The 11,799-nt window shown below is 32.0% G+C and overlaps 2 protein-coding genes across 3 annotated transcripts; one reads left to right on the top strand and one right to left on the bottom strand.

Moving 5' to 3' along the window:
• The first annotated feature begins 4,563 nt into the window (after window positions 1-4,563).
• On the top strand, window positions 4,564-7,400 carry LOC112734014 (serine/arginine-rich splicing factor RS31). Of its 2 annotated transcripts, none has more exons than XM_025783185.3 (6): window positions 4,564-4,780; window positions 4,995-5,114; window positions 6,185-6,297; window positions 6,419-6,642; window positions 6,752-7,021; window positions 7,121-7,400. In XM_025783185.3, the coding sequence occupies exons 2-6, from the start codon at window positions 5,009-5,011 to the stop codon at window positions 7,149-7,151; spliced, it is 744 nt and encodes a 247-aa protein (XP_025638970.1). In that variant the 5' UTR covers window positions 4,564-4,780; window positions 4,995-5,008; the 3' UTR covers window positions 7,152-7,400. The 2 variants fall into 2 exon arrangements, with proteins under 2 accessions (XP_025638970.1, XP_025638979.1); XM_025783194.3 differs by having other exon boundaries at window positions 4,600-4,850.
• A 3,068-nt stretch (window positions 7,401-10,468) lies between these two features.
• LOC140176463 (uncharacterized) lies at window positions 10,469-11,511 on the bottom strand. Its single transcript, XM_072207922.1, has 2 exons — window positions 10,855-11,511; window positions 10,469-10,762 (listed from the first exon to the last, which is right to left on the bottom strand). Exons 1-2 carry the CDS (start codon window positions 11,509-11,511, stop codon window positions 10,469-10,471), a joined length of 951 nt encoding a protein of 316 aa, XP_072064023.1.
• Between the last annotated feature and the right edge of the window lie 288 nt (window positions 11,512-11,799).

The following is an 11,799-nucleotide window of genomic DNA, read 5'->3' as shown; positions in this document are numbered from 1 at the left end:
CAATACAATTAATTAGTATAATTAATTTTATTTGATTTATTGAATTCAAAAATAAATTAAAAAATAATTAATTGAATTAATTAGTTAATATAATTAATTTATTATAATTGATTGGATTTAATGAATTAAAAAAAATAAATAGAAAAACATAGAAGACAGTGATTTTTTTAACTAAATTAATATATATTTATTGTATTTAATCAGCATAAGTAACAAATTATTTATGTTATTATATATCTTATTTAATCTTGCATGGCACAGATAATTATAAGTTATATTTTGATTTCTAATTATTTACGTACATAAATGATTAAAATATATAACATAAATATCGTAATTATTATAATTCTATAATATAATTATAATTAACATATTTTATCATAATTAAATATTGATTTGATATAATTATAATGAAAATACTTTTCCAAAATAATATAATCTACTATTATTCATCCACTAATTATTTGGCAATAAACCTTAATAAGATTTTTTACATCTCCGCTATGGAAAATAACTACTTAGATATACCAAATAATATGTAACATATTACTACCTGTATAAGTTAAGGCACAAACACATGATTTAATTAAGGTGATTGAAACTTTCACCAAACAGAATATGACCTCAATCGAATAAAAAAGGATATTCGATTTTGCATTAATTAGCTAGTCGAAGAAATAACATACTCATTTATTATTCATGTTTCATTATATTTTTTAAATAATATATAGAAAATATATATCTTGTGCATAAAAATGTGACTATTAGTAATTTTATTAATAAATCTTTTTTTAAACTATTACTAATTCCAATTTTAATAGAAAATCTGAGGAAATAATTTCGCTTGCCATAAATAATATACTAAAACTGTTAGTATATTATCTTCTTTATGGTTAATTGAATTTATCAATGATTTTTCCGTGTAAATCGTTATTACCCAATTTTTAATAACTACTTAATATACAAAATTTGAAATTGGAAATTGTTATTACTAATTCAATTAACTGGTTAATTGAGTAATAATTGTCAAATTATTAAGGTGCAAAATCATTGATTTACTCAATAAATTTCCATATATTATTTATATTTCAAGTAATAATTTGAAATTATATTAATTAATTGAAATTACTAATGGCACATGTATAATTTTATTTTATACCAATTAATTAATTATAATTATATGACACGGGTGTAATTTCAATTTTATCCACCGATTATTGGCAAATAAATTTTATTCCAATTATAAATAAAATATGTTTTTATTGGCAAATAAATTATCTTTAGGTCAACGATTTAATATATGTATAAGTTAATTTTTTGTCAAATATAATGAAAATACAAATAAAGAAATAAAGAATAAAAATAAACTTAATAATATCTGACACTACTTCATTTTATTAAATTATTTAAAAATAGCAAAATTCACAAAAAATAATCGTAATATATAAATTGAGGCAATAATTTAAAATTCTATGATTATAATTTAATCAAATACTAATAGTAAAACCAAATTACCTAAACAATATTGAACCTATTCTAGTCCTTAGTCACGTATAGTATAGAATTATTCTTATAACGACAACCAACTGAAATAACATCGTAAGTTTCAATATTTAGAATTCGTGCAAAATCAGACCATCTTCTTGTTAGATAAGCTTCATCATCCGCTATCCATGCAATGTGGCAAGATATAGAATTATCACACCGAGAAACCAAACTAACTCTTATTCCCCTCAATGGCATTGCATGCATGCAAAAGAAAGCTAGTAATTTCTGAAAAAATTAAAATATGTTAAAAAGTTATTCTAATAATTAACAGTTTAAATTAAGAAAATTTAAATATATTACCAATCATTGAAATTGCATATCTGCATTTGTCACGAATTTAGCAAAACTGAACTGAAAATGAGGGAATTCAATTTCATTATGTGCTCCACTTCGAAGATTTTCGGGCAGACGTAAAAAGCATGGAGGGGATGGAACTTGAACTTGCCCTATAAAGTTCCGCGGATGCAATTCCTCAATCAAAAATCGAGCTCCTCCTAAGAAATCTAACTTTAACCACATTCCATTGGGTTGATCATAATAGGTGAGTAGATCCAACCATCCTTCGGTAAAGTAGAGACTATTGCCTCTTCTTTGAACGCTTACATCCATGTAGTTGGAACCCGAATCAGTGAAGACAACTCGATGAGGTATTTCATGGATGTGATGCACTGTAAATGCTTGTGGCAAAAAAAATCGAACTGGAACATTAGACGATAAGAATAACTTAGAGTAACAACAAATAAAAAATTATCAAAAGAATAATATAATAGAATGAGTATATGATATTATAAAAAATTATAAATTGTACTTAAAAGGATCAACTTCAATAAAAAACGAAGAATACATTCTTATTCTATGAAGTAGTAAAAAAAAAACACTAAATATAAAATTATGAATTGACTCTCAAATTTAGATTCATGTACCACAGGAAAACACTATATATAGACTTTAGTAAAACAAAAATAAATATGTAAATTATCTATTATTAAGGTAATTTTTTAATAATGCATTAAATTTTGATTTGATACCATTATAATGAAGATATGTTTTTAAATTAGTATAATTATATATTATTCATTAAATATTAATTACAATATAATTATATTAAAGATATTTTTTTATAAAATAATTTAGAAAAATTATTTGATATACGTGAATCGGGTAACAAAGATTTATTATTATTATTATTATTATTATTATTATTATTATTATTATTATTATTATTATTATTACTATTATTGATATTATTATTATCATTAAAATTATTAAAAGTATTTTTAATTGATAATTGATAAGTAGTTTAATAGTGCATTAAATATTGATTTGATATAATTATAATGAAGATATGTTGCTAAATTAGTATAATTATATATTATTCATTTAGTATTAATTACAATATAATTATAATAAAATAATTTAGAATAGAAAAAAAATTTTATTCATTTTGGAGGGAAAATGGAGGCATGAGAGATCGACACGTCACCTTTAGTAATTGGGGGAAAACCCAGTTTTAGTATATTAAGTAGATAATGAAAAAATTTGATGTGGCTTTGGGCACAAATATAGTAAAAGAACTTGACCAAAATAAAAAGTCTGTAAAAGATTTATTATTAAAAAAAATAAATGATATTGTTGTAATATTATAAAATTGAATAATTTTTATTGGAATAATCATTAGATTAAATTTGTTATTGTTAATTATATTTATTTTGCATTCAAATAAAATAAACTATGTGACAAAAATATATTTAGTATATATTTGTGTATATTACACGCTAAAATATTTTATAAAAATAAATAATTAGCTACTATATATATATTTATGTATAAATATATATTATTTTATTCAATTTTTTAATAAAATTATTATCACCTGAATAATCATATTTAGTATAGAAAAAGAATCAAATTTGTTATAATCAGATAATTAAATTTTTTCATAAATACTAAATATGTATTTTTATATAACTAGTGGCTGATTTTTTGTATTTATGTATGTAATATAATTAAAAATAATTTGACATACTTTTTTATATATCAAAATTAATATTAGTATACAAATTTATAACTTACATGAATTTAAGTCAAATATAAATTAAGCACATGGATACAAAAATAAATTTATGTAAACAAACATTCTTTTATTTGAATAAAGTATTTTTTTTTTAGTTCACAATATTTATTTTATCTTAACATGCATTGTCTGTACTATTTTATTTTATTTTTATGTCTTTAATAAATATTCTCTAAACAATGAATAATATTAATAATTTAAAATTAGTGTTCATACTATTGTTATTTAAATATTCTCTTAATAATGAATACTAAAATTCAATTTATATTAGAAAAAATAGACAGAGATGTAATTAAATTCAATTTATAAAAACTGTATAATTATATATTTATTTTTTTAAATTGTATTTTATTTAAATAAAAAAATTCATTAACCAATAACCCAAACACATTTGACTTCTGCCTCTAACATTATATTTAGCTGATCCAAGTCCAACACTAACTTAGCTTTTCACACCACTACAATTTGAGCTGCTTTAAATGTGCGCCATCATTTATACAAAGGCATCAAGCCACATATAAAAAAAATCCACTCCTCGGTTAACGAAATGGCTGGTACTCATCTTAGGGTGTTCAACATCTTCGCATAAACACATCAAAAAATGCCTTTATAATCTCCACCACTAACTTATTTTATTCATTATATCCACGGTGAAAAATTAAAGAATACTAATATGTCAATAAAGTACAATGACATATGTGAAACTCTTCCAAAATAATTATCTTATCTTTGAATACACGTTAAATGTGTTTAATGTGAATATATTAAAGGTAGAAACTCACATGCAATATTTTTATGTAAAGTTAATAATGAAACATTATTATTTAGTCAAATTTGTCAAATTATCTAATAATTTTTAAGAGTAAACATATTAAAATTAAATTTTAAAAAATATTGAAAACTTTTGTTTTTGTTTAATTGAAAACTTAAGTGGGAGAGCCCATCTAAAGAGTAATGTTATCCTTTGGGCTCAAATTGGGCCAAACTGTAGAAGATTTTAGGGTTCCTGAATTTTGGAATTAGGTTTTTAAGTAAAATCAAAACCTCACAGAACTTCAATTCTACCATCGTAGTCTTGGCCGTTGGGATAATTGGTTTATTCCAAACTAAGCTGAAAAAGGCGCACACCAAAAATTCCAAGCTTTTCCCCATTTTCGGGTACGCTTTTTTCTCCTCCGACCTCTTCCTCCTCCCTTCACATTTTAGGGTTTGTGTAAATATTGCAGAGGTAAAAATCTAGGCGATGAGGGTTCTTAAGTTTCGGGAAATTTGGATATTTCTCTGTTCTTTGGTTTATCTGTTTCTAGGTTTTCTCTTTTTTTTTTTGTTAGTTAATTGTTGGGTTGATTTTGAGTTCTTCTGTTTGATGAAGGTTAAGAGAAGAAGATGAGGCCTGTTTTTGCTGGGAATTTGGAGTATGATACACGACAATCGGAGCTGGAGCGATTGTTCTCAAAGTATGGAAGAATTGACCGCGTTGACATGAAATCTGGTAAATTTTTTTTATTAATTCTGTAATGTGCTAAAAAGGTTTGTCGATTGGTTATTTGGTTATGAATGGCTCAAGTGCACGTTTCAAATTTTCGAATGTATTAGCTCTAGTGTCTTTCAAATTGCGATTTTGTTTAGCTCAAATGCATTTTTTCGTTTATTTGTATATCTTTTAATGCGGCATTCTGAATGATCAATTTCATCGGTGGTAGTTGCTTGTGTCGACTAGGGAATGTGAATGATGAAGATTTTTTAATAGTAACTTTCATTAGTGAGCTGTGAAGTGGGTTTGTCACTCACAAGAAACCACATTTTGTAAAAATATGATTGATGTTTGATCTAAACAGGCCACTGAAACCTAAGATATTGCAATGGCGATATTTTGGATGTGGCGCAGACATATGGGTAGTTTTTGTGGCTTGAATTGCCTAGTTCGGATAACCGGTTGGAAAATATATGAAAAATCACCAAAATTGTGCAATGTCTTTAGGGAAATCCTCTGGATTTTTAAGTGTTTGTTTTGACGCAGGAACTTTCTCTAAGGAAAAATACGTTGAGGTTCTATCTTTTGGCTCGCCAACCTCTGCAATTTTCCTTTTTGGAAGCGAACCTTCTTACTTGCTTGCTCTCTGCATTTTCATACCTGATTATTCAACACTCACTTACCTCATCACCCAACACTTGACATCCATCAGAATGTTCATAGGGGAACCATCAATCAATCAATGAATTTATTAAGCCATGCCTAGCTTCAATGCATATAGGGGATCAATGTACTATTTCTGAATTCACTTGTGCTGTCTGAATGGAGAAGCATGCTTGGCAGTCACAATATCAGATCTGAAATTTGGATTTAAACCTTATAATTGCAATCATGATTTTGTCCATCATTCCACGCCTCTCTACAGCTTCTTGTCCATCAGACCCCCACTCATATTTTCAGGTGTTGTATTCCTTTGTTCCTGACAGGGAAAAATCATTTCCTGATTTGGCTGATTTACTTCTGGTGAGGGATAACATGCTTGAAGCATTTCATCATTATTTATGTCTCTAATACTAGTTCCGTTGCAGGTTTTGCTTTTGTCTATTATGAGGATGAGCGTGATGCTGAAGAAGCAATTCGTGCACTTGACAATTTTCCATTTGGCTATGAAAAGCGAAGGCTCTCTGTTGAATGGGCTAGGGTATGGTGCTATTTTTTTTTAGCATGTTCTGTTGTATTTACTTCTTGATGAGATTGTCATTTTGTCAGACTAAAACAATGTCCTATGTAATCTGTGTTGTCTGTTTGTTTTACCATTACAGGGTGAACGTGGGCGTCATCGTGATGGCTCAAGGGCAAACCAGAAGCCGACAAAAACCCTATTTGTGATCAACTTTGACCCAATTCGTACTAGAGTTCGGGATATAGAAAAGCACTTTGAACCTTATGGGAAGGTTCTTCATGTTCGAATTCGTAGGAACTTTGCATTTGTGCAGTTTGAAACACAAGAAGATGCTACGAAAGCTCTTGAGTGTACGAATATGAGGTCAGTGTTGTGAATTGTGATACTGCGATATCTATTGGTAAGAATTTGCTGGTTTCTTGTGCTAATGCTATGTATAAATAATGAATTTCTGGTCTCATTTTGTTTGCAGTAAGATACTGGACAGGGTGGTGTCTGTGGAGTATGCACTGAGGGATGATGGTGATAGGGGTGACAAGTATGACAGTCCGAGACGGGGTGGTTATGACCGATCACCGAGTCCGGCCTATCGCAGGCGGCCAAGTCCCGACTACGGTCATCCACACAGCCCTGTGTATGATAGATATAATGGACCAGATAGGCGTAGGAGTCCCGATTACGGCAGGCAGAGGAGCCCAGATTATGGCAGGCACAGGAGTCCTGATTATGGCAGATACCGCAGGTATAATATCTGTGAATGCTATATTTATCACTGGCCATTGCATGATTTAATTTTATTTTATAGCTCAAGCAGCTGCTTCTTTTTTTTGGGTATCTACAGCCGTTCACCAGCTCGAAGGTCAAGGACTTAGGCTAGGTCCCGGTTTTCTGTGGTAAAGAAGCAGGCGAGTGGCACCTTTTTTTTTTTTTTTAACTTTCTGGTTGTTAGAGTAACTAATGGAATGATACATTGTGTAGTAAAAGGGTACACCCCACAGTTTAGTTTGATTTGGTTTGGCTTTGCAAATAGCTTTGTTGTAAGTCCATGCCAATTGTGGCTATATGAATTATTATGAATGCATATATTTGATTATTGGATAAGCTGCCTTTTTTCATTTCAAGTTGTTGGGTTTTACTAATTCTAGGACCTCGAGATTTCATGGTATTTTTTAGTAGTATTTCTTAAAGGTTTAATTACTCTGTTGGTTCCTATAGTTTTGTGAAATTTTTAATTAGGTCGCTATACTTTTTTTCCTTTTAATTGAGTTCTTGTACCAAAATTCTTTTTTAATTGGGTCTCTATTTTTTTCCTTTTATTTTGGACTCTGCACCATTTTTTTTACTTGGGTCTCTATAAAATTAAGTCTATAAAAAAAATTTGGTGTAGGGACCCAATTAAAAAGAAAAAAAGTATAGGAACCTAATTGAAATTTTTGCAAAACTATAGGGATCAATAGGGTAATTAAACCTTTCTTAAAGTACCAAAAATGTATATGATCCTTACTATTCCATGAATTGTAATTGAAATAATTAAGATATATATATATATTTTATCTATCAAATTATTGATTACAACATATAATAAAGATTTTCTATATTAAATTTTACCAAAACTGGATGAATATTAATAAATAGGTTAAATTATACAGTTAGTCCCTATATTTTTATTGAAATTGCAAATGGATTTCTACACTTTAAAAGTTTGTAATTGGGTCTTTGAAGTAAATTAAAATTTGTAATTGGGTCCCCATTAACGTTTAGCGTGAATAGAAACGTTAAATATTATTTTACCAGAATGCCCTTATTTCTCGTAACGTTCTAAAGAGTCACTTTGAAAGAGAAGATAACGATCTCTCATAATGTTCCTCTAGTATCTGTGTCCCTTTGTTAGGGTTGAAGGATTTTTTCGAGCTGTGATGGACCCAAACCAGTTGTCCGAAGGAAGCTCAACATCCAGGAGTATGAACAAGAGAAGACATCGATGCTTCTGTGGGGAGGAGATGGTGGTGCTCTTGTCATCGTCGTTTATGAACAGCCCAAGTAGGAGATTTGTTGCTTGTTGTAAATTACCAAAGTGTAATTTTTTTGAGTGGATTGATAGAGATAAAGATGTGATGGGAAAGGGGAGAAGGTCTCACTGCTTTTGTGGAGATCTGCTGACACTTCGAATCTCCAGTACTGTGATGAACCCAAATAGAAGATTTATATCCTGTCCCAGTAGAAGATGCAAGTTTTTTGAATGGTTTGATGAAGAAGACATGGCTGGGGCTCAATCTCAATGCACCTAACACAGAAATCAAACGGATGGATGCTCAAAACATGGTGGAGATTTTGTAAGGTTGGATGAATCTATATGAATGCTGCACTAGTAAAGGCACAAGAAAGAAAGATAGATAGATTAAATATAGAGATAGGACGCATGGAAGCAAGTGTAGGAAAATTGCATTCTGATTTTACATTGCTCCAACAGCAATTGGCAGAGTGGAGAGTGACATGAAGAAGCAGAAACAATTGCAGAAGATAATATTGAGTTGTGTGTTGGTAGTAATATTTGCAGTGTATTGGTTTAACTAACTTTGATGAGTTAGGAGAAAAAGTGTATCTGTAGTGTATTTGAATAATATTTAGTGTTGAATGTAATCATCTTTATTTATCAATGATAAGTGATTCTGAAAAATTATTTGCATTCATTTCGTCCCTTTGTAGAAAGCTCTAGTAGACAAAATACAGAATAAAGTAGTTAACATTCATATTAAATAATAGTAAAAGTGGTCCCTCCAAAACAGCAAGCCACATGCCTAATATAACAAAAGCAACAAAACAAAACAAGCATCTTAAATAGTGTTTGACAAAAGTGGTTCATAAGCCACTGACAGTACATGGACATAGGATATAATAAAGTTCACAGCCACAGCCAAAAAACTAATACTACTAAGTCATAATTATTTAAAAAATCTAATCTGCTGTGAGGTCTACGGTTTCACTTGGTCCAGCCTTTGCTTTCCTCACACCTATCTTAAGTCTTCCATTGCGCCTTACATAAAAAATTTGTCTTAGACAGTGGTGGAGCTGTGGACTTTGTTGGAGCTGGTTCAGGTTGTGGTGGATCTGCTGGAAGAGGCAGTGGTGGAGCTGTGGAACTTCTTGGATCTGGTGGAGGCAGTGGTGGAGCTGGTGCAGTCACTGGTGGAGCTGGTGTAGTCACTGGTGGTGGAGCAGTTGTAGCTGATGCAGGTGGTGTAGGTGCAGGCTGAGAAACAGCAGCAGCAGGAATAGCAGATCTAGCCTTTCTAGGTCTGGATCCTCCTCTGCCACGTCCTCTTCCCCTTCTCCTTCCTCTTTGGCTAACAGTGGCAGATCTAGTAGGAAAAGTTTCAGCAGGAGTAGGAACAGGGGCACTACCATGAGGAGCAGGTGCATGAGCACTACCCTAAGGAGCAACAGTTTCAGATCCAGGGTTGTTTCCTGAAAACAAAAACACACAGGCTAAGTGATAGAGTACAAAACTACCAAAATATGAGAAAGCCAAGATTTAAAGGCAGATACCTGTGATGTCTGGATTGGGACAATGTCTCCTATTGTGTCCATATTGGCCACAGTTGCTACAGGTAACTGAAGTTTCACTCCTCCTCAGTTTTGTTTGTGATCTATCCTCATCGTGCTCTGTAATCCTTACTCTCCTAGGTCTTCCAGGCTTGACCCTAAAAATTGGAGGTCTAATTGTGTCAAGTTCGACCTTTGGCCACATATTTTCACCATTAATTGGATTGATTGTTGTCCCATAGCATGTCAGATATGCTGCTGGTGTGTAATAGTTATTACAGTAGTCCTTAGGGTTATCTCCTTTCATGAAGATTGCAGAACAAGCATGCTGACAAGGCATGCCAGCCAGTCCCCAGAACCTACAACTACATGAACCGGCTAGCAAATCTACAACAAACCTCTCTTGAATCATCCTATTTTTATGTGAAACCTCATACTTTAAATCCCCAGCCCACCTAGGTTGCCATTCCATAGACCTTCTACATATGATGTCTAACCTCTTTCTAGGCTTGGACAGTATTTTTCCCATGAACTTAGCTCCCCTTTTCTTCTTCTCAGCAAACCTCCCCATCCAATAACATCTAATCCACTCAAACATGGTCAAAATGGGCTTGTCGCGAGCTTCCAAAATTCATCCATTAAAAGCCTAAAATATGTTGTTCATTAGCATATCACTCTTGGCATATGGAGTGAAGTGAGATTTAGTCCATACCTTTGGATCCAGGGCTGCCAACTTGTCATAACACTCTCTATTTACCTCTTTCAAACGATCCATCTTTCTATTCCACTCCTCCACATAAGTTGCTTTAGCAGTAGAAAGTATCAAGTCCCTTAAAACTGTACCCCCACCAAAAGCCTTCTTACAGTTGGCATAGAGATGTCGAAGGTAAAACCGATGCTCCACTCTCGGAAGCATTTCATGAAATACTTGAAGCAGCCTCTGCCAAGTGATCAATGGTCAGCTGAAGTAAGAATGAAATTCATAGAAAATTATAAAATTAAGTTCATAGAAAACTAAAATTAATATCTTGCCTTTTGCTGGTCTGACATAAAGACCCATTTCTTATTTGTGAAGTCTCCAATATCCTGAAGTAGCAACTCCAAAAACCAGGCCCATGAATCCTTAGTCTCTGCCTCTAATGTTGCAACTGCTAGGGAAAAGTAGTTATCATTAGGATCTCTGCCCACAGCAACCAACAATTGTTGTCCATAATCACCCTTCAGGTGGCAACCATCCAGTCCTATAATAGGCCTACAAACAGCCAGGAACCCTTTCTTCACATCATCGAGACACATGTACATTCGTACAAATCTTGGTTGGATTGTTGGACAGGGTCTATCCAACTTCTGCTTCAATGTCAATCCAGGGTTTGCTCTCAATACCTCTACACAGTAGTCTCTGATCCTCCCATATTGCTGCACTGCCTTCTCATGCACAACTTCCCTTGCCTTTCTTCTTGCCCAGTAAGCCTTCCACACAGATATATTTGCCATGTATTTATCTTGAATTGTTTGAATTACAGTCCCCAGCTTCATATCTTCTCCTCTACTTAAGTTATTCGTGATTTTCTTAGCAATCCAATTGCTGGATGCAAGACGGCCACCGTAGTTCCTCCCACAAGTGTGCTTGCTCTTCAATGTCTTCAATGTAACATAGCCAGATTTTTCTACTTTACTTGCAAATGCCATCCATAGACACTCTCCGCCTAAACCCTTGCATTTGACTCTGCATCTAACCGGATCATTCTTGACATATCTAATGTCCCTCCCATTCAACAATAGCCTCCTTAATAGCCTCCTTAAACTCAGTCCCCAGCTGAAACTCATAATCAACACTCATGTCAACTTCATTATATTTAGGATATCTCTTTCTTCTTACGGGATCATTAGAATCTCCATCATAGCTGTCCAATGACTCTGTATCATAACCTGAAGAAATATCTCCAACATCAATTTCTGCTCCATCTTCAGTCACCC

Source organism: Arachis hypogaea, chromosome 2 (assembly GCF_003086295.3).
Source record: "Arachis hypogaea cultivar Tifrunner chromosome 2, arahy.Tifrunner.gnm2.J5K5, whole genome shotgun sequence".
NCBI classification, from domain to species: domain Eukaryota; kingdom Viridiplantae; phylum Streptophyta; class Magnoliopsida; order Fabales; family Fabaceae; genus Arachis; species Arachis hypogaea.
This window is presented reverse-complemented; position numbering and strand designations above follow the sequence as displayed.

What these genes read in the sequence shown, in the direction of transcription:
- LOC140176463 (XM_072207922.1), bottom strand. Translation starts at nt 11,511, where the DNA reads ATGGCATTTGCAAGTAAAGTAGAAAAATCTGGCTATGTTACATTGAAG. An exon ending in TTATGTCAGACCAGCAAAAG is followed by an intron (nt 10,763 to 10,854) that starts GCAAGATATTAA and finishes ATCACTTGGCAG; the next exon opens with AGGCTGCTTCAAGTATTTCA.
- LOC112734014 (XM_025783185.3), top strand. Translation starts at nt 5,009, where the DNA reads ATGAGGCCTGTTTTTGCTGGGAATTTGGAGTATGATACACGACAATCG. An exon ending in TCTCTGTTGAATGGGCTAGG is followed by an intron (nt 6,298 to 6,418) that starts GTATGGTGCTAT and finishes TTACCATTACAG; the next exon opens with GGTGAACGTGGGCGTCATCG. An exon ending in CTTGAGTGTACGAATATGAG is followed by an intron (nt 6,643 to 6,751) that starts GTCAGTGTTGTG and finishes TTTTGTTTGCAG; the next exon opens with TAAGATACTGGACAGGGTGG.